Raw genomic sequence first — 23,245 nt, 5'->3', positions numbered from 1 at the left:
AACCCTGGCTTCCCTTGGCTAGCATGAGAGAATATATTTCCAGGGACATAAAACCTCAGCTATGGAGTTTTATTATGATCATTATAAAAGAATTACAGTCACTGCTGTGTATGAAAGGTAAACTATATTTAAAATAAATCCTTGAACCCTCTGGAGTGTAAAAAACAGCACAATGGACAAACCGGAAGTGCATTTTCTGAACTTCCGGTGTGCCCCTTGTGCTATTTTTTGCACTTAATGGCTTCAGGAAGCTTCTCTGAAACCCTGGAATGCACAAAAACCCGCCCAACGGACAAACCGGAAGCTCAGAAAACATACTTCCGGTTTGCCCGTTGTGCTGTTTTTTGCACTCTGGACGGTTCAGGGAAGCTTCCTTATTGTATTGTTTTTTATAGTTGTAAGCCACCCCGAGTCCTACATTTACTCACTGTAATGGAGTTAGAGAGGTTAGCTTTCTGTGTCCTCAACCCCCCCCTCCCCAAAACAACCCACACCTAATCCTTGTCCATTTGTAAACTGCACTTACACGGTACATACCAACTTTGGAATTCTAGGAATTGGAAGTCCCCACAACTTTAAAAGTTGGCAGGGTTGTGAAAGCCCTGGTGTAGATCAATTGCTGAGTTTTATTTGTTTTATTCATTTATTTATTTTTGTCAAAACAGAGAGCAGGTATTGGTATGAACATTTGTTTTATAAATTAATTTATTTTATTTATTTATTCAATTTTTATGCCGCCCTTCTCCTTAGACTTAAGGCGGCTTACAACATGTAAGCACTATAGCACTTTTTAACAGAGCCAGCATATTGCCCCCACAATCCGGGTCTCCAGTCAGCTTTAGTGGCCTGCAGTACAGCACTCCACCTGCTGCGCCACCCCGGCTTATTATTTTTCAAACATGTGTATAGTTAGTAGTAGTAGTTTGTATAAACGTAAGTTAAATGTAATGATAAAAAGGACAATAGACAGGGACATAGTGGTGCACTTATGCACAGACCTGTTAGAAACGGGGAGGTCGACAGTATAAACAGTCTAAGGTTAAAAAAATTTTGGGGGGGAGTTGGTGAAGAAACCCCATTCATTCATTCATTCATTCATTCATTCATTCATTCATTCATTCATTCATTCATTCATTCATTCTTTCATTCATTCTATTTGTTTGTTTGTTTGTTTGTTTGTTTGTTTGTTTTATCAGGTACATATTGGAAGTATGTAAAGATATAATAATATTTATATACATGATACTAGTAAAAAGAAAAATAAGAAAAACATTAGATATAATAATATTCACATACATACTAGTAAAAAAATATAAAGAAACATAGGACAGAAAGACAGAAACTCCCTGTTGTGTTGCAAGTTCTTAACATTTTAAAAACACGGGCTGGTTTATTTTAAACACACTTATCCATGAACCATATTATTGCACGTCTAAGTAGCAGCGAAGTCCAGTGGAATTTGGCGGCAACTAAATTTTATCTTAAGGCAGGGATAGGCAAAGTTGGGTCTTCTATGACATGTGGACTTCAACTCCCAGAATTCCTGAGCTAACCTGATTGGCTCAGGAATTCTGGGAGTTGAAGTCCACATGTCATAGAAGACCCAACTTTGCCTACCCCGGATCTAAAGAGACTTGAGACGGAAAGAAATAACCTCCCGCCGATGTGTTCATTTCTGACCAACGCGGAAGAAGGAAGATCCGGCTCAGGGCAAAGAGAGAGCGAAGACTTGACCCGCCGCTCCACTAGCTCGGCTTGGCCTCAGGCCAGACTTTCCCAGACGGGAATTAATTCTGACTGGGAGTCGCGGAAGCAACAGGCGGGGCCTTGCTTGTGAGCGAAATGTTACGGATCTGCTTGAGTCACCGATCGCCGAGGACTTTCCTGCTGAACTTCGGGAGCAGGCGGAGGCGGCGGACGCGCTTTTCCGCTTCGGCTGCTGGTGTCATGGAGCCTCGCCTCAGCTTTTCTCCGGCCGGCCACAGCCTCTTCGACCAGCAGCTGGCCATCTCGGTGGAAGGGCTCCGACCCGAGCAGGAGATCGGGCTCCGTGCCTCCCTGGACGACGAGAAGGGCGAGCGCTTCGAGTCGCACGCCTTCTACCGAGCGGACGCCGAAGGGCGCCTGGATGTGAGGCGGTCGCCGGCGCTGGAAGGCGGCACCTTCTCGGGTTTGGAGCCGATGGGGCTGCTGTGGTCCCTGCAGCCGCTTAAGCCCCTCAGGCGGCTGCTGAAGCGCGACGTCGAGCGCCCTTTTCGCCTGGACCTGGAGGTCCTGGAGAGGCAGGGAGCCTCCCGGGTTGGCCGCGTCCTGACCAAGGGCTCCCACGAGCGTAGATTCCTGGGCGACGGGGTGAAGAGACTGCCGGTGCGGGAAGGGAGCATCCGGGGCATTCTGTTCCACCCTCCCGGTAAATAGCTCTCTCTCTCTCTCTCTCTCTCTCTCTCTCTCCCCCTCTCCCTCTCTCCCTCTCCCTCTCCCCCTCCCCTCTCCTCTCCTCTCTGTGTTTATGTATATGGGACATATTTTTGTTGAATTGAAAATGAAGGGAGACTAGTATAGATGTATTTCGATGTATGTAGTGTGTGTGTATATACACACATATACATATACATATATACATATATACACACACATATGTATACAGTAATCCCTCGCTACTTCGCAGTTCATCTTTTGCGGATTCGCTACTTCAGGGTTTTCGACTTCAACTCCCAGAATTCGAATGCTGGCTGGGGAATTCTGGGAGTTGAAGTCCAGATATCTTCAAGTTGCCAAGGTTGGGAAACACTGCGTTAAATCCATTGAAAATTTTAAATCCATTACAAATTCATAAAATTATTCCACAGTACTACTGTACTCTATTAAAGAAACTGGTAGGATATCACATGTACCGGTAGTTCCAGCTGAGAAACATTATAGAATGACTGTTTAATGCAAAGGGTGGGTTTTAAAAGTCCAAATACAGTGATCCCTCGATTAGCACGGTCTCGATTAGCGCGAAACGCTGCAACGCGGTTTTTCAAAAAATATTAATTAAAAAATAAGTCCGCGCTAGTTCTCTCTCTCTTTCTCTCCCTATTGCCGGCGTGGTATATGAGAGAGAAAGAGAGAGGCAGAGGTCGGGCGCATTACCGGGAGGTGGAGGCGGCATGGGGACGCTGGGTGCCGGGGACACCGAGGAGGGGGTGGACGTGGCCTCTCAGCTGCAGAGCTGAACAAGGGCGGAGGCAACGGCGGAGTCCGGCGCTGGGGCCATGCGGGGCCGCTCATCCAGGGGGGCGTGGACTGGCAAGTCGCCCTCCTTTCTCTTTCTTTCTCTCTCTTATACCACACCGGTAACAGGGAGAGAAAGAGAGAGAGCGGAGGGCACCTTGCCGGTCCACGCCCCCCTAGATGAGCGGCTCCGCATGGCCCCAGCGCCGCCCAGGCAAAGGGGAAACCCCAAGATCGCTTGCCGCTTGCCGTATTGCAGCGAAGGAGGCGAAGCAAGGCTCCAAGCTGCAATACGGCAAGCGGCAAGCGATCTTGGGGTTTCCCCTTTGCCTGGGCGGCGGGAAGACCAAGGGAAGGTTCCTTCAGCCGCCCAACACCTGATCCGCTCCGCAGCGCGGCAGCAGCGAGGAGCCGAAGATGGGGTTTCCCCTTTGCCTTTACCCCATCTTCGGCTCCTCGCTGCTTCCGCGCTGCGGAGCAGAGCAGCTGTTGAGCGGCTGAAGGAACCTTCCCTTGGTCTTCCCCGCCGCCCACACGCAAACTCCACCATCTGCGCATGTGCGGCCATGAAAAAAATGGCGCGCATGCGTAGATGGTGTTTTTTACTTCCGCACCACTATAACGCGGAAATCGATTAGCGCGGGAGGTCTTGGAACGTAACCCCCGCGCTAATCGAGAGATCACTGTACTTGTTAAATACATTAAAAAAAATCTTTCCTCTACTTCATGGAAATTCGTTTTTCACACGTGGTCTTGGAACGCATCCCTCGCGAAAAACGAGGGACCACTGTGTGTGTGTATACACACACACACATATACATACATGCAAACAATGTCGAAATACATCTATACAGTGGTACCTCGAGATACGAGTTTAATTCGTTCCAGACCTGGGCTCTTAAGTCGAGCAGCTCTTATCTCGAATGATTTTTCCCCATAGGAATTAATGTAAATAATTTTAATTGGTTCCAGCCCTCAAAAAACTCACAAAGTTAGTCTAAATTATGCAGAAAGACAAGTTTTTAATGAAGAAATGTACATGTACATATAAATGAATAATGAAGTTTCTTTCACTTAACTTGTAAACTTTCTTAAACTTTTAAATTTACATATGTTCAACTTCTCTGCCACCCAATCCTGTAGGACAGAGGTCCCCAACCCTTTTTGCACCAGGGACCGGCTTTAAGCGATCAAGAGAGGAATGGGTGAATGAATGGACGGAGGGTGGGAAGGAAGGAAGGAAAGAGGGAAGGGACAGGAACAGAGGAAGGAAGCAAGGAAACTTATGAAAGGGGAGAGTAAGAGAGGAATGAGTGAAGGGAGGGAGGGAGGGAAGAAGGTGGGAAGGAGAAAGAAAAGAAGAAATAGAGGAAGGGAAGGTAAAAGAGAGAAAGAAAAAGAGCTAACTTCTGCGTTCAGCTTCAGGAGACAGCTGCGAAGCCGCGCGCGTGTTTTAAAAGGTTGCAGCCGGCCTGGGGGGCTCGGGGGGGTGCTGGCAAGCCCCCCAGGCCGGCTGCAAGCTCCCCCCGAGCCCCCCAGGCCGGCTGCAACCTTTTAAAACACGCGCGCCGCTTCGCAGCTGTCTCCTGAAGCCGAATGCGGAAGTTAGCGTTCGGCTTCAGGAGACAGCTCCTTGGCGCTCGTATCTCGAATTTGGGCTTGTAAGTAGAACAAAAATATCTCTCCCCTCCCAGCTCTTATCTCGAGTTGCTCGTAAGTAGAGCAGCTCTTATGTCGGGGTTCCACTGTACTAGTCTTCCTTCATTTTCAATTCAGCAAAATATAGAATATAGTTTGTCGGCTAAGGAAAATTAACTGCCTTGGATATGGCTTTGGGTTGGTCCGAGAGGCAAAAGGAAGCCTGGAGATTAATTCTCTGCCTTACAGGCTACAGGTTCAAATCTCAGTGAAGATGTGGCTATGTGGCTAACTGATGAGAGGAAACAACCTCAAAATAGATCTATACTAGTCTCCCTTCATTTTCAATTCAGCAAAAATATGTTTCATATCTATCTATCTATCTATAAATACACATACATACATACATACATACATACAAGGCACAGGCTGCAGGTTCAAATCCCAGTAAGGGTATAGCTGGCTGACGAGAGCAAATAAGCTCGAAATAGATCTATACTAGTCTCCCTTTTCATTATCAGGGATAATACATACATACATACATACATACATACATACATACATACATACATACATACATACACACATCTATCCTAGTCTCCCTTAATTTTCAAATTCAGCAAAAAAAAAACGTGACACACACACACATATATATTGTATTAAATAATATTATAATATATATTGTATTAAATATACACATACACACACATATACATATATATATATATACACACCCATACACTCGTGTCCCAGAGGATTAGCCAAGAGCGATTTAATTAATCCACTTTTTAGATTCTGACGGGTCACACTGACATGAGCTACGGTATAACTAATCTGACAGGTTGAGGCTGTTTCAATTCAGTGCATTGTTCCAACTCAGTTTGGTTGTAGTTGCCATTTACATAGCTACCCAACGTTAACCAAGCATTAGAGACTGAATCACAACCTGTAATGGGAACATATTTCAGCCTAGTGTGTTTATATGAACTCAGGAAATAACATTGAATAAGGCATAATTATTATTTTCTAGTATGTTTTTAAGCCAGTCTTGGTTCCAAGTGACTTCCTGGACTAATCCCTGCAATTTTTGGACACCATTTTTGGAAATGGCTTCCTTTGCTATTTTTTTTCTGGAGTTGAGAAGAGAGCGACTGACCCAAAGTCAACCAGTTGGCTGTGTTTCTGAGAGAAGCTTAGAAAACAGAGTCCTTCAGTTAATACTTTGGTGCCTTCAACTTACAGCAAATTGGCTATATCATCTATGAAATTAAAATCAGTGGAATACAATACACCATAATTACATTATCCCTGGGATCTGTAATTTAGAAACATCCAATGTGTTGTGCATACTCAGCCTTTGTGGTCACACATTGTGTTAAATAATGGGTGATTTAATAGAGGTTTATAAACTACTACGGACTGGCTTTTTGTAACATGACTAATTAAAAGGTAATCCCACCTCCTCCTCCCTCCCCTCCTGTGAATCTGGCCCCTTCCTATGCTATCTTGTGTTATTTTATCTGCTTTGTTCTTTTATATTTGATGATCTAAATGTTTTTCAGCTGTAAGCCATCCAGAGTCATTGAAAAGGTCAAAAAGATTACTGAGAGAATAAATAATTAAACTGTGTTCTCTGAATCAGAACTCCCAATATATAAATATATCAAAACTATCTGTGATCGATTGAAAAGAAAAATCATGATTACCAACAAAATCTATCCGTATATTAGCACCTTGCTTAATGTGTCAGTTACTTCAACTAGCGTTATCAATTAAAGGTTTGCTATATTTTGCAATGCTAGAGGTATGGTTAATTCTGGGATCTGTAATTTAGAAACATCCAATGTGTTGTGGATACTCAGCCTTTACGGTCACACATTGTGTTAAATAATGGGTGATTTAATAGAGGTTTATAAACTACTACGGACTGGCTTTTTGTAACATGCTAAACCATACATTCGAATCTGTAAACCAAAGTGACTTTGTGTGACAGAATAAGCTAAACAATGAAACCATGTTATCCCTTGTCCAGTTCTTTCAATTGAGCCATGTGCCATTTTGTGCTTTTATCTTTAATGCAGGACTTTGTTTAAACCAGTGTTTCCAACCTTGGCTACTTGAAGATATTTGGACTTCAACTCTCAAAATTCCGGGGAATTCTGGGAGTAGAAGTCCAAATATCTTCAAGTGGCCAAGGTTGGGAAACACTGGTTTAAACTATGCCAAGTTCTTAAGAAATCTATGGTAACTAAAACAACTGCTCTACTTTAATATTTCTTGCAGGTAAAGGCCCTTTTCCAGGTATCATTCAGGTACCTGGAACTGGAGGAGGGATTCCAGAAAGTTCAGCATGTCTGATGGCCAATCATGGCTTTGCAGTATTAGCTTTGGCCTATTATGGGTATGAAGATCTTCCTAAGGACATGTCGGTATTGCGCCTGGAGTACTTTGAAGAAGCTGTCAATTATATGCTAAGACATCCAGTGGTAGGTTGCTATATTCACGGCCTTTGCAAAAAGGTTTAGCTGAGATCTCGATATTTTTTTAGCCACAGAAATGTATTCAGTCAGTTGGGATCAGACTCAGTTCAGCTTTCCAGACAAGGTGATTGGCAAAGGGAAAATTGTGGTGGGTGTACTGTGTATACTGCTATGTTATCCTAGATCAGAGGTGGGCAATTCATTTTCCCAAGGGGGCCACGATGAGAAATTGGGACTGTTGTGGAGGACCACCACCACCCACCTGCCATCCTGCCCCCCTGCCATCGCCCTTTGGGACTGTAAAAGGTTGGTCCCTGGGCTCTAAAAAGGCCAGGACTGCCCTAGATAATTCCACCATTCACAGCATTTACAATAAGTCCTTGTTTATAAACTGATATACACTGCTAAAAAAAATAAAATAAATAAAATAAAGGGAACGCTTAAACAACACAATATAACTCCAAGTAAATCAAACTTCTGTGAAATCAAACTGTCCACTTAGGAAGCAACACTGAATGACAATCAATTTCACATGCTGTTGTGCACATTCAACTTTGTACAGAAAAAAGTATTCAATGAGAATATTTCATTCATTCAGATTTAGGATGTATAATTTGAGTGTTCCCTTTATTTATTTATTTTGAGCAGTATATTTAGCAATTAATTTTGCCAGGGGGCCGCATGAGAAATTGGGATGGTTTTAGGGGGCCGGATTAATATAATTAACGCAGTTCTACCCAATACTGTATATTATTGGGTAGAACTGAGTTAATTATATTATAATTATAAATTATAATTATATATTATATTATATATATAATATATATAAGTTTGTCTTACAAACTTAATTGGTTCCGGGACGAGGTTCTTAAGGTGAAAAGTTTGTAAGACGAAACAATGTTTCTCATAGGAATCAATGGAAAAATGATTAATGCGTGCAAGCCCAAAATTCACCCCTTTTGCCAGTCGAAGCGGCCATTTTTGCACAGCTGGGATTCCCTTGAGGCTCCCCTCCATGGGAAACCCCAGCTCTGAACTTCTGTGTTTTTGCAATGCTGCAGGGGAATCCCAGCATCGCAAAAACGAGCGCTTCGCTGGCAACAGAAGTCCGGAGGGAGCCTGAGTGAAATCGCAGCATCGCAAAAACACCGAAGTCCTCGAAACCCCACCTCCGAACCTGTGTTTTTGCGATACTGCGATTTCACTCAGGCTCCCCTCGCTGGGAAACCCCACCTCTGGACTTCCGTTGACAGCAAAGCGCCTGTTTTTTTGCTGCTGGGATTCCCCTGCAGCATCACAAAAACACAGAAGTCCGGAGGTGGTGTTTCCCATGGAGGGGAGCCTCAGGGCAATCCCAGCAGCGACAATGGGTGCTTCGCTGGCAACGGAAGTCCGGAGGCAGGGCATCCCAGCGGCGGCGGTGGGTTTGTAAGGTGAAAATAGTTTGTAAGAAAAGGCAAAAATATCTTAAACCCTGGGTTTGTATCTCGAAAAGTTTGTATGATGAGGCGTTTGTAAGACGAGGTATCACTGTATATTATATATATATATATATAATTATATATTATAATTATATTATATAAATTAATTGCCCATCCATTCCTTCCTTCCTTGTTCCCTCCATTTCTCCTTCCTTCCTTCCTTCCTTCCTTCCTTCCTTCCTTCCTTCCTTCCTTCCTTCCTTCCTTCCAACCTCCGCGGGCCGGTCACAGACAGCAGGCGGGCCGCATCCAGCCCCCGGGCCGCACTTTGCCCAGGTCTGGCATAACACATACTTCTGGTTTGCTTAAGGGGTGACTGACTGATTAAACCACAATATGCTATGCTCGCTTCAGCAGCACATATACTAAAATGGAACGATATAAATCATAACATGCTGCGCTTAACCAGATTCATCTGATTATTCATTTAGGGCTGCTGTACTAACATAGCCATAGGATCAGCATGCAGTAGAAACATGGCTAGTGGTATGAATCTGATTTTCATTTTCCTTCTTTCCTTCTGTTTAGGTGAAAGGTCCAGGAATTGGGGTGTTGGGACACTCCAAAGGGGGTGACCTCTGTATCTCCATGGCCTCATTTTTAAAAGGCATCACGGCAATAGCTACAGTTAATGGTTCTATAGCCAATGTAGCTACGACAGTACGCTATAAGGATATCACCATTCCACCTCTTGGTGTTAATGCAAACCGAATCAAAATTGATCAGAATGGGGTCTGTGACATTATTGATGTCCTGAATAACCCATTTGAGGATCCTGACCGCAAAAGCTTAATTCCATTGGAGAAAGCCGAGGGACGCTTCCTTTTTATTGTGGGAATGGACGATCATAATTGGAAGAGTGAATTTTTTGCCAAGGAAGGTGCCAAGATTTTACAAGCTCATGGAAAAGAGAAACCCAGGATCATTTGCTATCCTGAAACAGGGCATTATATTGAGCCTCCTTACACACCACTGTGCCCTTCTTCAGTCCACTTTTTGGTGGGCAAACCAGTGATTTGGGGAGGGGAGCCTAGAGCACACGCAGCAGCACAGGTGGATGCTTGGAAGCAGATTCAAGACTTCTTTCACGAAATCCTCAATGACAGCACAAGCAAACTGTGAATGAATTAGTTATGCACTGGGTTTTCAGCATGTACCAGTATGTTTTGCTAAGCTAAATACTAGGGTTGGGAGAATAATGCTGGGAATGGCTATGAAACAGGGGCAAGGAGGAGGAAAGTCATAGGTGATAAATCTCATTTGAACATTGTTTATCTAGTCTTGAAATATTGTTTTCTGCATTCCGTATTAAAATCCTGAAGACTGGGATCTACATGCAGGTGAGAGCACCAGATGGTGGCCATGACAATTTGGTTTTGATTTATTGGTTTATTTAAATCTATACAGCCACCCCCTTTACCATAGGGTGGTTTCCAATTAAACTGCTCACAAACCAGGGTCACTGTTGCCTTAAGACATGTAATGCTAAACATAGTGGTACCTCTACTTACAAACTTAATCCGTTCCTTGACCAGGTTCTTAAGTAGAAAAGTTTGTAAGAAGAAGCAATTTTTCCCATAGGAATCAATATAAAAGCAAATAAGACATGCAATTGGGGAAACCACAGGGAGGGTGGAGGCCCTGTTTCCTCCCAGTAGATTCCTAGAAAGCTCCCATGGAGGCTTTTCCCCACCTTTTCCGGCCCTCTTTCCTCCCAGGAGATTCCCAGAGAGACCCCACAGAGGCTTCTCCCCGCTTTTTCCGGTCCTCTTTCCTCCCAGGAGATTCCTAGAGAGGCTTCTCCCTGCCTTTTCCGGTTACAGTTTCAGAGGCTCAGGTTTATAAGTGGAAAATGGTTCTTGAGAAGAGGCAAAAGAATCTTGAACACCCGGTTCTTATCTAGAAAAGTTCATAAGTAGAGGCTTTGTAGGTACAGGTACCACTGTATATAATTCAAGTACAAACACCAGCAGAAAAGTCCCGGGATCCATGTTTGTGGGGGAGACCACATGCACACAATCAGGTTCAAAGCCCAGCCACCTTCTCATTCCAAGTGACAACTATGTTCTTCAGCCAAATTGCACCAAACTTTCATGAAAACACAGAAAGGCTTGAATGTCAAGCACTGAGCCCACATTCTTTGAGCGTGACCTGCCCCTGGACTCCGGGCCTGCCTGTGCTTGGCAATGTGTTACAGGTAGTTCTCAACTTATTGTGACCAACCTTTCAGTTGCAAGACTTGTTAAGTGAGTTTGCCCCATTTCATGACTTTTCATGCCAATGTTAAGTGAATCACTACCGTTAATAATAGGGTTAGGCGAATCTGGCTTCTCCGTTGATGTTGCTTGTTAGAAGGTTGCAAAAGATAATCTCATGCAGTCATGATAAATACGTGCAAGTTGCCAAGCATCCAAATGTGGATCACACGAACATAGTATTGTAAGTGTCATAAGTGTGAAAATCCTAAGTCATTTATTTATTTATTATTTATTAATTATATTTCTAAGCCACCCAGTTCCTGGGCTCTTTCTGGTGCCATTGCAACTTAGGTCACCTAACTGATAGTTATAAGTGGAGGACTGCCTGTAATCTTCCTGCCCACCCTGAACCCTTTAAACCTCTCCCCAATAACACGCAAACTCTCCATCAGCCTGAGGGTCCCCTCCTCATTTTCCCAATCACCCACATTTTACATAGATTGTGGGAGGTTCAGTCACATGGTCACGGACATCACCTTGACTTGTTTTTGACACATGCTGATTTTACTGTTGCAAATTAGGAAGAAAAATTATTTGTAGGTTCACTTTCTTTAAATGGATGTGCAGGTTAACAATTAGACAATGTTGTCTTTAACTTTTAATGACTGCAGTTCCTTTGAATTTATTCGAAGTTGAGTTGAGCAATATGATAAAGTTGAGCAATATGATAATATCTAGATTGGGCCAAAAAAGATGTGAATGATTTTTAATTTTATGGGTTTTTAACTGTTTTTATAGTATTTCTATATTGTTGTACGTCGCCAAGAGTCCAGAAGGATTGGGCGGGCTATAAATTTAATAAATAAATAAATAATAAATTAATATATAAAACAACCTAGAATATTACTGGCAAAGAAAATTAACTTTTAAAAAATGAAGTAATTGTGTTGAAATAGGAATATGCCCTCTTCTCTCCAAGTTGTTTTTATCACAAGAAAGAAGAACAACTTTGTATGACTGAAGTGTTTGCTGTATAATATTCATCTGCAAAAATAATAAAATTGCACTTCCAAAGATAATGTTCTGAATGTTTTTGCTGCTTCTGTCAAGGGCCCACTGGAGAAAAAGACCAATCATTTCATCAACTTTTAGATAGTAAATAAAAGATTGATAGCATAAATTAATTCATCCTAAATGATACCATTATGTTATGCAAACTCCCTACTACTATGTTTATGTGACTGGAGCAAGCTGTTGATTTCTGACTGCAGTCAAAATTTAGAAATTTTCCTATTTTTCAACTTTGCTCTAAATTTTTCTTACCTTGCTCTATAAATTGTGCTTATTTTTACCTTTTTGCAATTTTTTTTGCATGATTTATTTTATTTATTTGTCAAACATGTATAGGATAGTAGTAGTTTGTATAAACATAAGTAAAGATAAGAGGACAGTAGGACAGGGACGGTAGGCACAGTGGTGCGCTTATGCATGTCCCTTACAGCAGTGTTTCCCAACCTTAGCAACTTGAAGAGATCTGGACTTCAACTCCCAGAATTCCCTAACCAGCATTTGTTGGCTGGGGAATTCTGGGAGTTCAAGTCCAGATCTCTTCAAGTTGCCACGATTGGGAAACACTGCCTTACAGATCTCTTAGAAACGGGGAGAGGTCGACAATAGACAATCTAAGGTTAAAGTTTTTGGGGCTTGTGGAAGAAACCAGAGTCAGATAGTGCATTCCATGCATTTATTCCTTTATTACTGAAGTTGTATTTTCTGCAGTCGAGTTTGGAGCGGTTTACATTGAGCTTGAATCTATTACGTGCTCGTGTATTGCTGCGGTTGAAGGTGAAGTAATCATTAACAGGAAGGACATTTGGGTACATGATTTTATGAACTATATTTGCATCAGATGGAGGCGACATAGTTATAAATTATATATTGCAAGCCTGGTGGAATAAGGTATTTTGTTGCCTTATTTTATTTCGAATAAAATAATTTTTAAATTTTATTTTATCAAGTACATATTGGTGGCATACAAAGATATGAAAATGTTTATAGAATAGAATAAAATTCTTTATTGGCCAAGTGTGATTGCACACACAAGGAATTTGTTTTGGTGCATATGCTCTCAGTGTAGAAGAGATATTTGTCAAGAATCCTGAGGTACCACACAATAATCGTCATAGGGGTCAAATAAGCAAATGTGTATTATTCATTGTGTATTATTGTGTATTGGACAACATAAATAAATAAATAAATAATAAAATAAATATTATATACATGATACTAGTAAAGTTGCTAACACTTGGTAAGACGTCTCAAGCAATCTTAAATCTTGGCAGCCACAAAGTTTGAGGCCTCTAAATTCGACCTTGAACTCCCCGTTTTCGGAAGCCCGATCTCTGCGATCGATTGCTACGGCCTCTCGCGTCTTAACCCGGCGTTGTCTGAAGAGAAGGGCACCGAGCTCTGCTTCCAAGTCCCGGCGTTCAGCGGCTGGTGCAAGGAGTCCGGGGAGCTCCATCATGTGGCCGAAAGCCCTGGGCAGAGCATGGGATTCCCGCCTGGTGGTGTTGCGCGGCCCGGGCCTCCCTTGGGGGAAGATCATCCCGAAAAGCTCCGGCCGAAGAAGACTAGTAACCATGTCGGTCACCCCCGCAGTAGGCTTGGCAGACCAGCCCGCCAAAGTGACGGTCGAAGGACTAGCGCCTTTGCAAGGAGTGACGCTCCGGGCGCTGGTCGTGAACGGGCAAGGTAGCCTCTTCGACGCCTGCGCGCATTACCAAGCGGACCAGCGCGGGGGGATCGACCTGTCCCGAGATGTTTCCACAGGGGGGGATTATGTCGGCGTTGAGCCCATGGGGCTGTTTTGGAGCTTGTCCCCCGCGACCATAGAGAAGCCTTACCAAAGGCTGGAGCCCGAGGACGTGGAGAGACCCGTGCAAGTGCAGATCACGGTGCATCAGGAATATAGCCAGCCCGGGGCCATCCCCGGACAGATCCTGGCTAAAACGAGCGTGGAAAGGTGGTTCACGCTTCCCGACGTGAGGAGGATTAGGTTGAAGGAAGGCGCCGTAAGAGGCAGTTTATTTCTCCCGCCAGGTGAGTAGAGGAGGAGAACCTTCTTAGGATGGTGATTCAGGGACTCCCGAGTTGGGGCAATTTCCTCCATCAAGTTGCCTAGACCAGTGTTTTCCAACCTTAGCAACTTGATATCTGGAATTCAACTCCCAGAATTCCCCAATATCTTCAAGTTGCCAAAGTTGGGAAACACTGGCCTAGACAACTGATTCTGGACCTTTGCAGTCTCAGTCGAGGCAATCAAACTAGAAAAAGCAGTGGGAAAATTGTGGCAAATTACAAATATACAAATGTGTGTGTGTGCGCGCACATCTACGTGTCTGTGTGTGTGTGTATGTATTTGTGTGTATGTATTTGTGTGTGTGTGTGGATATATATACATATACTGTATATATATATACATGTATATTATAATATATATTATATATTATATACATAATATATATACATAATATACATATATGTGTGTGTGTGTGTGTGTGTGTGTGTGTGTTTCTGTTGGACAAGGCCGAAATAGTGCTATCCTAGCCTCCCTTAATTTTAAAAAAATTCAGCAAAAAACATGTGATACATATAATTAATTAATTTTCAAATTCAGCAAAAACATGTGACACATATATATATACTGTATACATACACACATATCTATATACAGGGGTGGGCTCCTGCCCGGATGGGGGGACAGGGACGTAGTGGGGTAGTGAAAATGGAGCTCCACCCCAGAGCACCCAATTTTCACTGAAAGACGTTGAAAGAAAATGCAGGGCGTCCTGCATAAGCCCCGGCCACGGTGTGGTAGCAAAAATTTTGGTAGCCTTTCACTGCCTATATACTGTATATCTATAATCTACGGAGAGGGGCGGCATACAAATCAAATCAATCAATCAATCAATCAATCTACATACACTGCTCAAAAAAATAAAGGGAATACTTAAACAACACAATATAACTCCAAGTAAATCAAACGTCTGTGAAATCAAACTGTCCACTTAGGAAGCAACACTGACTGACAATCAATTTCACTTGCTATTGTGCACATTCAACTTTGTACAGAACAAAGTATTCAATGAGAATATTTCATTTATTCAGATCTAGGATGTGTTATTTGAGTGTTCCCTTTATTTTTCTGAGCAGTACACACACAACACACACACACACACACACAGTATATGCAAATATATATAACTGCTCCAAACTCGACTGCAGAAAATACAATTTCAGCAACAGAGTCTGTGGTTTCTTCCCCAAACCCCAAAAACTTTAACCTTAGACTGTCTACAGTTGACCTCTCCCCATTCCTAAGAGGTCTGTAAGGGGCAGGCATAAGTGCACCATCGTGCCTACCATCCCTGTCTTATCATCCAAATTTACCTATACAGTACCTACTTGCATTTGTTTATGTTTAGAACATACCTATTACCTTGTACACATTTTGACAAATAAATAAATTGATGGGCAAAGTTCAGGTATCTTAGATAAATTCCAAGTAGAAATATTATCCTTTCCATAACACAAGGGATTATGCATGTGCTGCACTCTAATCCATGGCAGTTGTACCAAAAACACTTTTAAAAGGAGCTTGCTAAAGGCATTTCAATATAAAAAAAGCAATTTAAAAAATCCTGTTAATAATATCCAAGCCCAACACATTTGATCAATATCTACTCCTATTAGGGAACGGCCCATTTCCAGCTGTGATAGACATGTTTGGTGACGAAGGTGGGTTAATCGAATTCCGATCCAGCCTTCTGGCAACCCATGGCTTTGCAGCTCTTTCCTTGCCATATTTTAATTTTGAAGATCTCCCACAAGCCATAGATGATTTCCGTCTTGAATATTTTGAAGAGGCAGCCAGGTTTTTGTTGCGCCATCCCAAGGTGAGTGATGTGAACCAACCTCTGTGCACCGAGACAATAATTCCCCTCCCCAATGGATTCTGAATTAAAAATGATGAGAAAACTGTAAAGAAAACTTATGCAACCATCAATGTTTGCATGTTGTATCTTGTTTTGCCAAAATATAGAGTTGTTCTCTATCTTATCCCTGTTAGGGAAGGGGTATGGAAAAACAACCCTTTGTTCAGAAAATTGATATCTTTGTGTGTGATTACATTTATTTTATTTATTTATTTAATTTGATTTGTATGCCGCCCCTCTGAGGACTTGGGGCAGCTCACAGCATATATAAAAAACAGAACAATAATGTAATCCAATGAATACTACAATTTAAAAACAATTAAAAGAAAAAAAAACCCCAAACAATTAACTTGTTAACCAAACATTCAGCAGTCATACTTAAGGCATTCAGTGGTCAGGGGAAGATCTAAAAGTTCCAAGCCTGGCAGCAAAGATGAGTTTTTAAGTTCTTTCGGAAGGCAAGGAGGGAGGGGGCAGTGCGAATTTCTGGGGGGAGTTGATTAGTGTCATAATTATGCACACTTTTATACATGAAATATTAATGCAATAGATTTTAGAAACCAGGTTTCTTATAAAACTAAATAGGTTTACATCCAAAATTCTCTCTCGGTAATTTTATGGTCTCTGATTTTTTCTACCTCCTACACATTATTTTTATGCCCAGAAAAATGCCTGGCTATAGAAGCACTGTCCTATCCATCTAGAAGTTCAAAAGCATGCAAATGCAAGTAGTTAAATGGGTACCAGCTTTGTGGGAAGGTAACAGCATTCTATGTGCCTCAGCCTGTAATCATGCTGGGTATATAACCACAGCAATGGCTTTGGACAACACTGGATCCTTCATCTAAGAAATGGAGATGAGCACTGCTTCTTCGAGTCAGATATAGCAATAGCAATAGCATTTAGACTTCACAGTATACCACAGTGCTTTATAGCCCTTTCTAAGCGGTTTACAGAGAGTAGACATATTGCCCCCAACAATCTGGGTCTTCATTTTACCGACCTTGGAAGGATGGAAGGCTGAGTCAACCTTGAGCCTGGTGAGATTTGATCTGCCAATCTACTGGCAGCCCGTGATCAGCAGAAGTAGCTTGCAGTACTGCACTCTAACCACTGCACCATGGAGGCTCTTTGTACTGGACAGGGGAAACTTTACCTTTTTACCTTTATACAAGCACTAAATCATTTTGTTTATCAGTATCACTATGTGGGAGCTTGATCATAACACACAACAATGATCTATTTTGCTCATACATTTTTCATTCAGAATATTTTGAAGAGAATTTGTTTAGGTTAGCCTTAAAAATAATTTAATATCTCTCTCTACCATTCTGAAAAAGCAACGTTTGAAAGGGAGCAGATAGATTGTATTTTTTAACTTTTATTTTGAAAAAATAATTTATACATTATACAGTCTTACTATAAATATACTAAGCTTTTACTCATTGAGGTTTCTTTGTTAGTCAGTTTTTTTAACAAATTAGTCCGAGAAGCTCAGTGGCATTTATTAATAACATAATACACTGGGGAACAATTTGTAACACAATTTCTGTTGAGTTTATTATTTATTTGTTTACTTACTTACTTACTTACTTACTTACTTACTTACTTACTTACTTACTTACTTACTTACTTACTTATTGGATTTGTATGCCTCCCCTCTCAGCGGATTCGGGGTGGCTCACAGCATATACCAAAAACATACAATACAGTTTATCCAATTAATATATTAAAAAAGATTCTTAAAAAATCCTAACTTAACACATTCATTTGCATTCATTCAATGTTTGGTTTTTGAGACTTTTAATAGTTAATTAGGCATGCTGGTTTCAAAATTGTAGTTAGTTTTCTTCTACCACGTCAAGTTTTTTCTGTATACCTTATGAAAATTATGAGATTATGAGGTTGCAACATGAACATCAAATTGCATTTTTAATATACCCATCTTACTAACTTCCCGGAAAATCTTGGTGTAGTCAGTGATGAGCAGGGCAAGCGATTCCACCAAGATTTGAAGGTCATGGAGGCATGGTATCAAGGTAGATGGGATATACATATGATGGCCGACTATTGTTGCAGCATCAAGCGACAATGTCCACAGCTTATAAGCGAAAATTTTTACCTTAATATGTATAATTACCATTCAATAAAAAAACAACTATTTGTATGAACGCAATTTAACTTGTAGTAACTATTATAGCCTTTGTATGAATAAAATTACTCTTTGTAAACAGTTTATGTACACTGAGAGCATATGCACCAAGACAAATTCCTTGTGTGTCTAATCAAACCTGGCCAATAAAGAATTCTATTCCATTTTATAGGTTTTTACTTTCCTTTATATGCACAATTTGTATGACTTTTGAGGGTATCCTGTAGCTTAAAAGGTTGACGTGATAGACAAAAACTGTGATTATTTACATCTAGAGGCCAAAAGTGAGTTGAAAACAAGTCAAAGATTTAAGACAAGGAAATTGCTGTTCCCTAATGATTTGTAGAATACGTGTCTTTTTGAAAAACAGTTAATAAAACATTTGCATTCTTTTTAATTCTTTTTGATAATTTAATCCATGCTATTTCATTCACGAAGGTTAAAAAATCAGGAATTGGTGTTATTGGAACTGGGAAAGGAGGAGAACTGGCTTTGTCAATGATGACCTTCCTTCCAGAAGTAGTGGCAGCTGTCTGCATTTCTGGCTGCAGCTCCATCACCGCCACTGCCCTTCATTATGGAAGACAGACCCTGCCTGGGCTCTGCTTTAATATGAGCAGGATCAAGATTTTGGACAATGGAGTATTTGACATTTACGAAGCTTTGGAGGACCCAAGGGATCCAGCATATTCAGAGTCCCGGATCCCCATTGAAATGGCAGAAGGCCATTTCCTTTTTGTGGTTGGAGAAGATGATCACAATTGGAAGAGCTCCTTGTATGCTGAAATAGCTACTACATGCCTGCACCAGCATAAGAAGGCCAATTTTAATCTCTTGAGTTACCCTGGAGCGGGCCATCGAATTAACCCATCTTTTTCTCCTGTTTGCCTGGTAGCTTTAGACCGTGTTCTAGGGGTGCCGATTCTGAGCGGGGGAGAGAAAAAAGCTCACGCCCATGCGCAGGAACATTCCTGGGGAAAGATTCTTGAGTTCCTGAATTTGCACTTGAAATGAGACGAGCCTCCGGATGGTTGAACACTGAAAGAAAAAAGTTCCACAGAAAACGAAGAAATAGTCAGGAACTGAGCTAGAAGCAGAGATAACTTATAAAATATATGCCTTGGGTTATATTATGAACAGGTACCAAAGTAAGGTTAGTTCAGATGGAGTGGCCAAAAGTATAGTTTTTAGAAATGTAATTTTAGACTACTGCAGCAAATTGTTTATAGTGTCACGAATGTCAGTTAACTCCTAAAGCACTGCAACAAATTATACACAACCAGCAGCACCAAGTGTAGCTTCTGCTATTTTGAAATCATATCCAAAATATAGCTATTTCCTGCCTTTTGGCAACTTTATGTTTTTGGATTATAACTTCAGCACACATAGCATGTACTGTATATTGTTACCTGAATAGAGAACACAAATGAAAGGTGGATATTATAAGTTACAATGATATATGATGTTGCCCACAAAGGGCATTAGCCAATTTAATATGAAAGATGACTGGCTTTCTTTAGCTCCTAATCCAATTTTACTGGATTTTACAACACAGATACCTCTTTTCATAAGACGCCAAGACATATAGCTTATGTGTAAATCCAACAAAAACCCAATCTTGCCAAAAGTGCCATAATCTACAGTTGGAATCAGATTTTTTGAAAATAACGAAAAAATGCAAACCATAGTACAGTTTTAAATTTGCAGTTTTAACTAAAATGTACTTCCAAAATATAAGAACTATCCTATTAAAATGTTTAGAGCATGTCAGTTTTCATGGCTTGTTCACTGTAGTTCTATCACCAACCATTATAGTGACAAAAACTATATATTTTATCTGCTGTGCATATTGGTACCACCTAAATTGACATTTATGATTCTAAGAATAAATTGTCAAACGTTTAATGTTTAGCATGAAGTATTACTGAAACTATATTCTTTAAAGTATATTTCATTGAAATTTCTCAAGCACTATCTATATGTATTACTAAAACTCTCTTGTTTTTGTGTACCCATAACCTGGATGAAACTGCATTGTAGGGCAACAATTTTTGAACTAATGTTTTGAACCTCAAATGAGCTAACTTACAGAGTGCATCCAAGATCCAAACCAATGACTCATATGGAATTGAAATTTAATAATTTTTTATAAAATATTATATGACAATACAAAATATCATAAAACATTTCAAGTGGTGAAATCCTGATGTTTGATAGTGCTATACAATTCAAGATAAGCTACTTTCAAGGCAGATAGCTCTCTGAATATCTCCCTGAATTTTAAATAATTTTTCCAGGGAAGGCAGTATATTAGAAACTCTGCCATTGTTGAATGTATCTAGTAAGAAAATATCATTGAAAACAATGACCTGATGGTTCACAGCTTGTCTACTACTTTGTAAAATTACACCTAAGGTCAATAACTTTATACACAAATATACCATATTTTTCGCACTATAAGACTCACCAGACCATAAGACGCTTTAATTTTAGAGGAGGAAATTAATCTGCCTCTGCCTCCCAGCATCCATCCAGTATTCATCTGGCTAGCGTCCTTACGGTGCTAACATGCTGATTAGCTTCAGCATGTGATCGCAACCCCAGGACGTGGCACGTCAGGGTCCGCTCCATTGCATCCATCATTGGTCAACTAAACTGAGCTGCTGCCACCAGTGGGAAGCACTGAGGCCTTTGCTGCTGAGTAACTGGTTGGCGGTTGGATCAGCTTCCCGGAATATCATGGTTCTGCTGTTCTAGGTGGCAGGGATTGCCGTTGCCGCCATTCAGCACTGTTGCTGATGGCAGCTGCGATCCGTGCTGCCTAGGATAGGTGATCCAACCACCAATCAGCTGCTCAGCAGTGAAGGATCCAGCGCTACAGCGGCAAATGGCAGCAGCTGTAACAGGCAGGCAGTGAATGCCGCCATCGCACCACCACAATATTCCCCCGCGGCTTCCTGTTCCTGGATAAGAAATGTATTATGATTGATTGTCAGACTCCCATGGGGCCATGCAGGGGTAACTTTGTAGTGTCTTGAGTCCCAAGCTTGGTTGAATCTTGCTGGGTGATGTAATCTCCCCAGGTGCCATGTGATGAGCTCTGTTGCTAGATTGGTAGGGGGCTAATCCTATCATATTCTGAGGGGGCATGTCTTGTATGTATGTTGTATTTATTTATTTAATTTGTATGCCGCCCCACTCCCGAAAGACTCTGGGCGGCTTACAACAATAAAATAGTATAAAAAACAATTCTAAATCACATTAATGCAATCATACCATGTCATCGATACCATACAGCCCCATATTTTGTGTTGTAGATGAGCTGGCCTAGCCTTTGTCTTGTAGATAGGTTGGCACCAAAATATCTGCTAGGTGGGGGGCAGGGAGCTGAGACTCTTAATTTGTCTTTAGACATTTATTTATTCATTCATTCATTCCATTCATTCATTCATTCATTCATTCATTCGACTTCTATGCCACCCAATCCTGAAGGACTCATATACAACCCCAGAATGTTTCTCCTTTAGGGAAAATACTTCACCTTTAACAACAACACCACAAGAGCATGCAATAGATACAAACTAAATGTAAATCGCTTCAAACTAGACTGCAGAAAATACAATTTCAGCAATAGAGTGGTGAACACCTGGGATTCACTACCGGACTCTGTTGTTTCTTCCCCCAATCCTTAAATCTTCAACCTTAGGTTGTCTACAATAGACCTCTCCCCTTTTCTAAGAGGTCTGTAAGGGGCATGCATAAGTGCACCACCTGTCCTAATGTCTTTTTTATCTTTTCTATCTACTTTATACTTATATTAACTTAAACATACTACAATACTACATTTGTATGACAAATAAAATAAATAAATAAATAAATCCTAAAATATTTCATTTTCCTAGGAGAGGATGGTGTTGGATCAAGGTGGTGCCGTGGATATTGCCTATCTGGACTTCAGCAAAGCCTTTGATACGGTTCCACATAAAGAGCTGATAGATAAATTAGTGAAGATTGGACTTAATCCCTGGATAGTTCAGTGGATTTCAAGCTGGCTGAAGCATAGACATCAGAGAGTTATTGTTAATGGCGAGTATTCTGAGCAGAGACAGGTTACAAGCGGTGTGCCACAAGGGTCTGTTCTGGGTCCTATTCTTTTTAATATGTTTGTGAGTGACATAGGGGAAGGTCTGGTAGGGAAGGTTTGCCTATTTGCCGATGACTCTAAAGTGTGCAATAGGGTTGATATTCCTGGAGGGGTCTGTAATATGGTAAATGATTTAGCTTTACTAGATAAATGGTCAAAGCAATGGAAACTGCAGTTTAATGTTTCCAAATGTAAAATAATGCACTTGGGGAAAAGGAATCCTCAATCTGAGTATTGCATTGGCAGTTCTGTGTTAGCAAAAACTTCAGAAGAGAAGGATTTAGGGGTAGTGATTTCTGACAGTCTCAAAATGGGTGAGCAGTGTGGTCGGGCGGTAGGAAAAGCAAGTAGGATGCTTGGCTGCATAGCTAGAGGTATAACAAGCAGGAAGAGGGAGATTGTGATCCCCTTATAAAGGAGCGCTGGTGAGACCACATTTGGAGTACTGTGTTCAGTTCTGGAGACCTCACCTACAAAAAGATATTGACAAAATTGAACGGGTCCAAAGACGGGCTACAAGAATGGTGGAAGGTCTTAAGTATAAAACGTATCAGGAAAGACTTAATGAACTCAATCTGTATAGTCTGGAAGACAGAAGGAAAAGGGGGGACATGATCGAAACATTTAAATATGTTAAAGGGTTAAATAGTGTTCAGGAGGGAAGTGTTTTTAATAGGAGAGTGAACACAAGAACAAGGGGACACAATCTGAAGTTAGTTGGGGGAAAGATCAAAGGCAACATGAGAAAATATTATTTTACTGAAAGAGTAGTACATCCTTGGAACAAACTTCCAGCAGACGTGGTTGGTAAATCCACAGTAACTGAATTTAAACATGCCTGGGATAAACATATATCCATCCTAAGATAAAATACAGAAAATAGTATAAGGGCAGACTAGATGGACCATGAGGTCTTTTTCTGCCGTCAGTCTTCTATGT

At 41.2% G+C, this 23,245-nt stretch overlaps 2 protein-coding genes across 2 annotated transcripts; both read left to right on the top strand.

Annotated features, from left to right (window-relative positions):
* The first annotated feature begins 1,659 nt into the window (after positions 1 to 1,659).
* On the top strand, positions 1,660 to 12,089 carry LOC139170556 (acyl-coenzyme A thioesterase 1-like). The gene is made up of 3 exons (XM_070757950.1): positions 1,660 to 2,410; positions 7,138 to 7,340; positions 9,344 to 12,089. The coding sequence occupies exons 1-3, from the start codon at positions 1,843 to 1,845 to the stop codon at positions 9,935 to 9,937; spliced, it is 1,365 nt and encodes a 454-aa protein (XP_070614051.1). The 5' UTR covers positions 1,660 to 1,842; the 3' UTR covers positions 9,938 to 12,089.
* Positions 12,090 to 13,448: 1,359 nt separating this feature from the next.
* On the top strand, positions 13,449 to 20,067 carry LOC139170548 (acyl-coenzyme A thioesterase 1-like). Its single transcript, XM_070757936.1, has 3 exons — positions 13,449 to 14,115; positions 15,769 to 15,971; positions 18,601 to 20,067. Exons 1-3 carry the CDS (start codon positions 13,539 to 13,541, stop codon positions 19,174 to 19,176), a joined length of 1,356 nt encoding a protein of 451 aa, XP_070614037.1. The 5' UTR covers positions 13,449 to 13,538; the 3' UTR covers positions 19,177 to 20,067.
* The last annotated feature ends 3,178 nt before the right edge of the window (positions 20,068 to 23,245 follow it).

The sequence above is a fragment of the Erythrolamprus reginae genome, chromosome 1, assembly GCF_031021105.1.
Source record: "Erythrolamprus reginae isolate rEryReg1 chromosome 1, rEryReg1.hap1, whole genome shotgun sequence".
NCBI lineage: Eukaryota > Metazoa > Chordata > Lepidosauria > Squamata > Dipsadidae > Erythrolamprus > Erythrolamprus reginae.
The sequence above is the reverse complement of the archived record's forward strand: the minus strand, read 5'-3'. Positions and strand labels throughout refer to the sequence as shown.

What these genes read in the sequence shown, in the direction of transcription:
- LOC139170556 (XM_070757950.1), top strand. Translation starts at nt 1,843, where the DNA reads ATGTTACGGATCTGCTTGAGTCACCGATCGCCGAGGACTTTCCTGCTG. An exon ending in CATTCTGTTCCACCCTCCCG is followed by an intron (nt 2,411 to 7,137) that starts GTAAATAGCTCT and finishes TATTTCTTGCAG; the next exon opens with GTAAAGGCCCTTTTCCAGGT. An exon ending in ATATGCTAAGACATCCAGTG is followed by an intron (nt 7,341 to 9,343) that starts GTAGGTTGCTAT and finishes CCTTCTGTTTAG; the next exon opens with GTGAAAGGTCCAGGAATTGG.
- LOC139170548 (XM_070757936.1), top strand. Translation starts at nt 13,539, where the DNA reads ATGTGGCCGAAAGCCCTGGGCAGAGCATGGGATTCCCGCCTGGTGGTG. An exon ending in CAGTTTATTTCTCCCGCCAG is followed by an intron (nt 14,116 to 15,768) that starts GTGAGTAGAGGA and finishes TACTCCTATTAG; the next exon opens with GGAACGGCCCATTTCCAGCT. An exon ending in TTTTGTTGCGCCATCCCAAG is followed by an intron (nt 15,972 to 18,600) that starts GTGAGTGATGTG and finishes TCATTCACGAAG; the next exon opens with GTTAAAAAATCAGGAATTGG.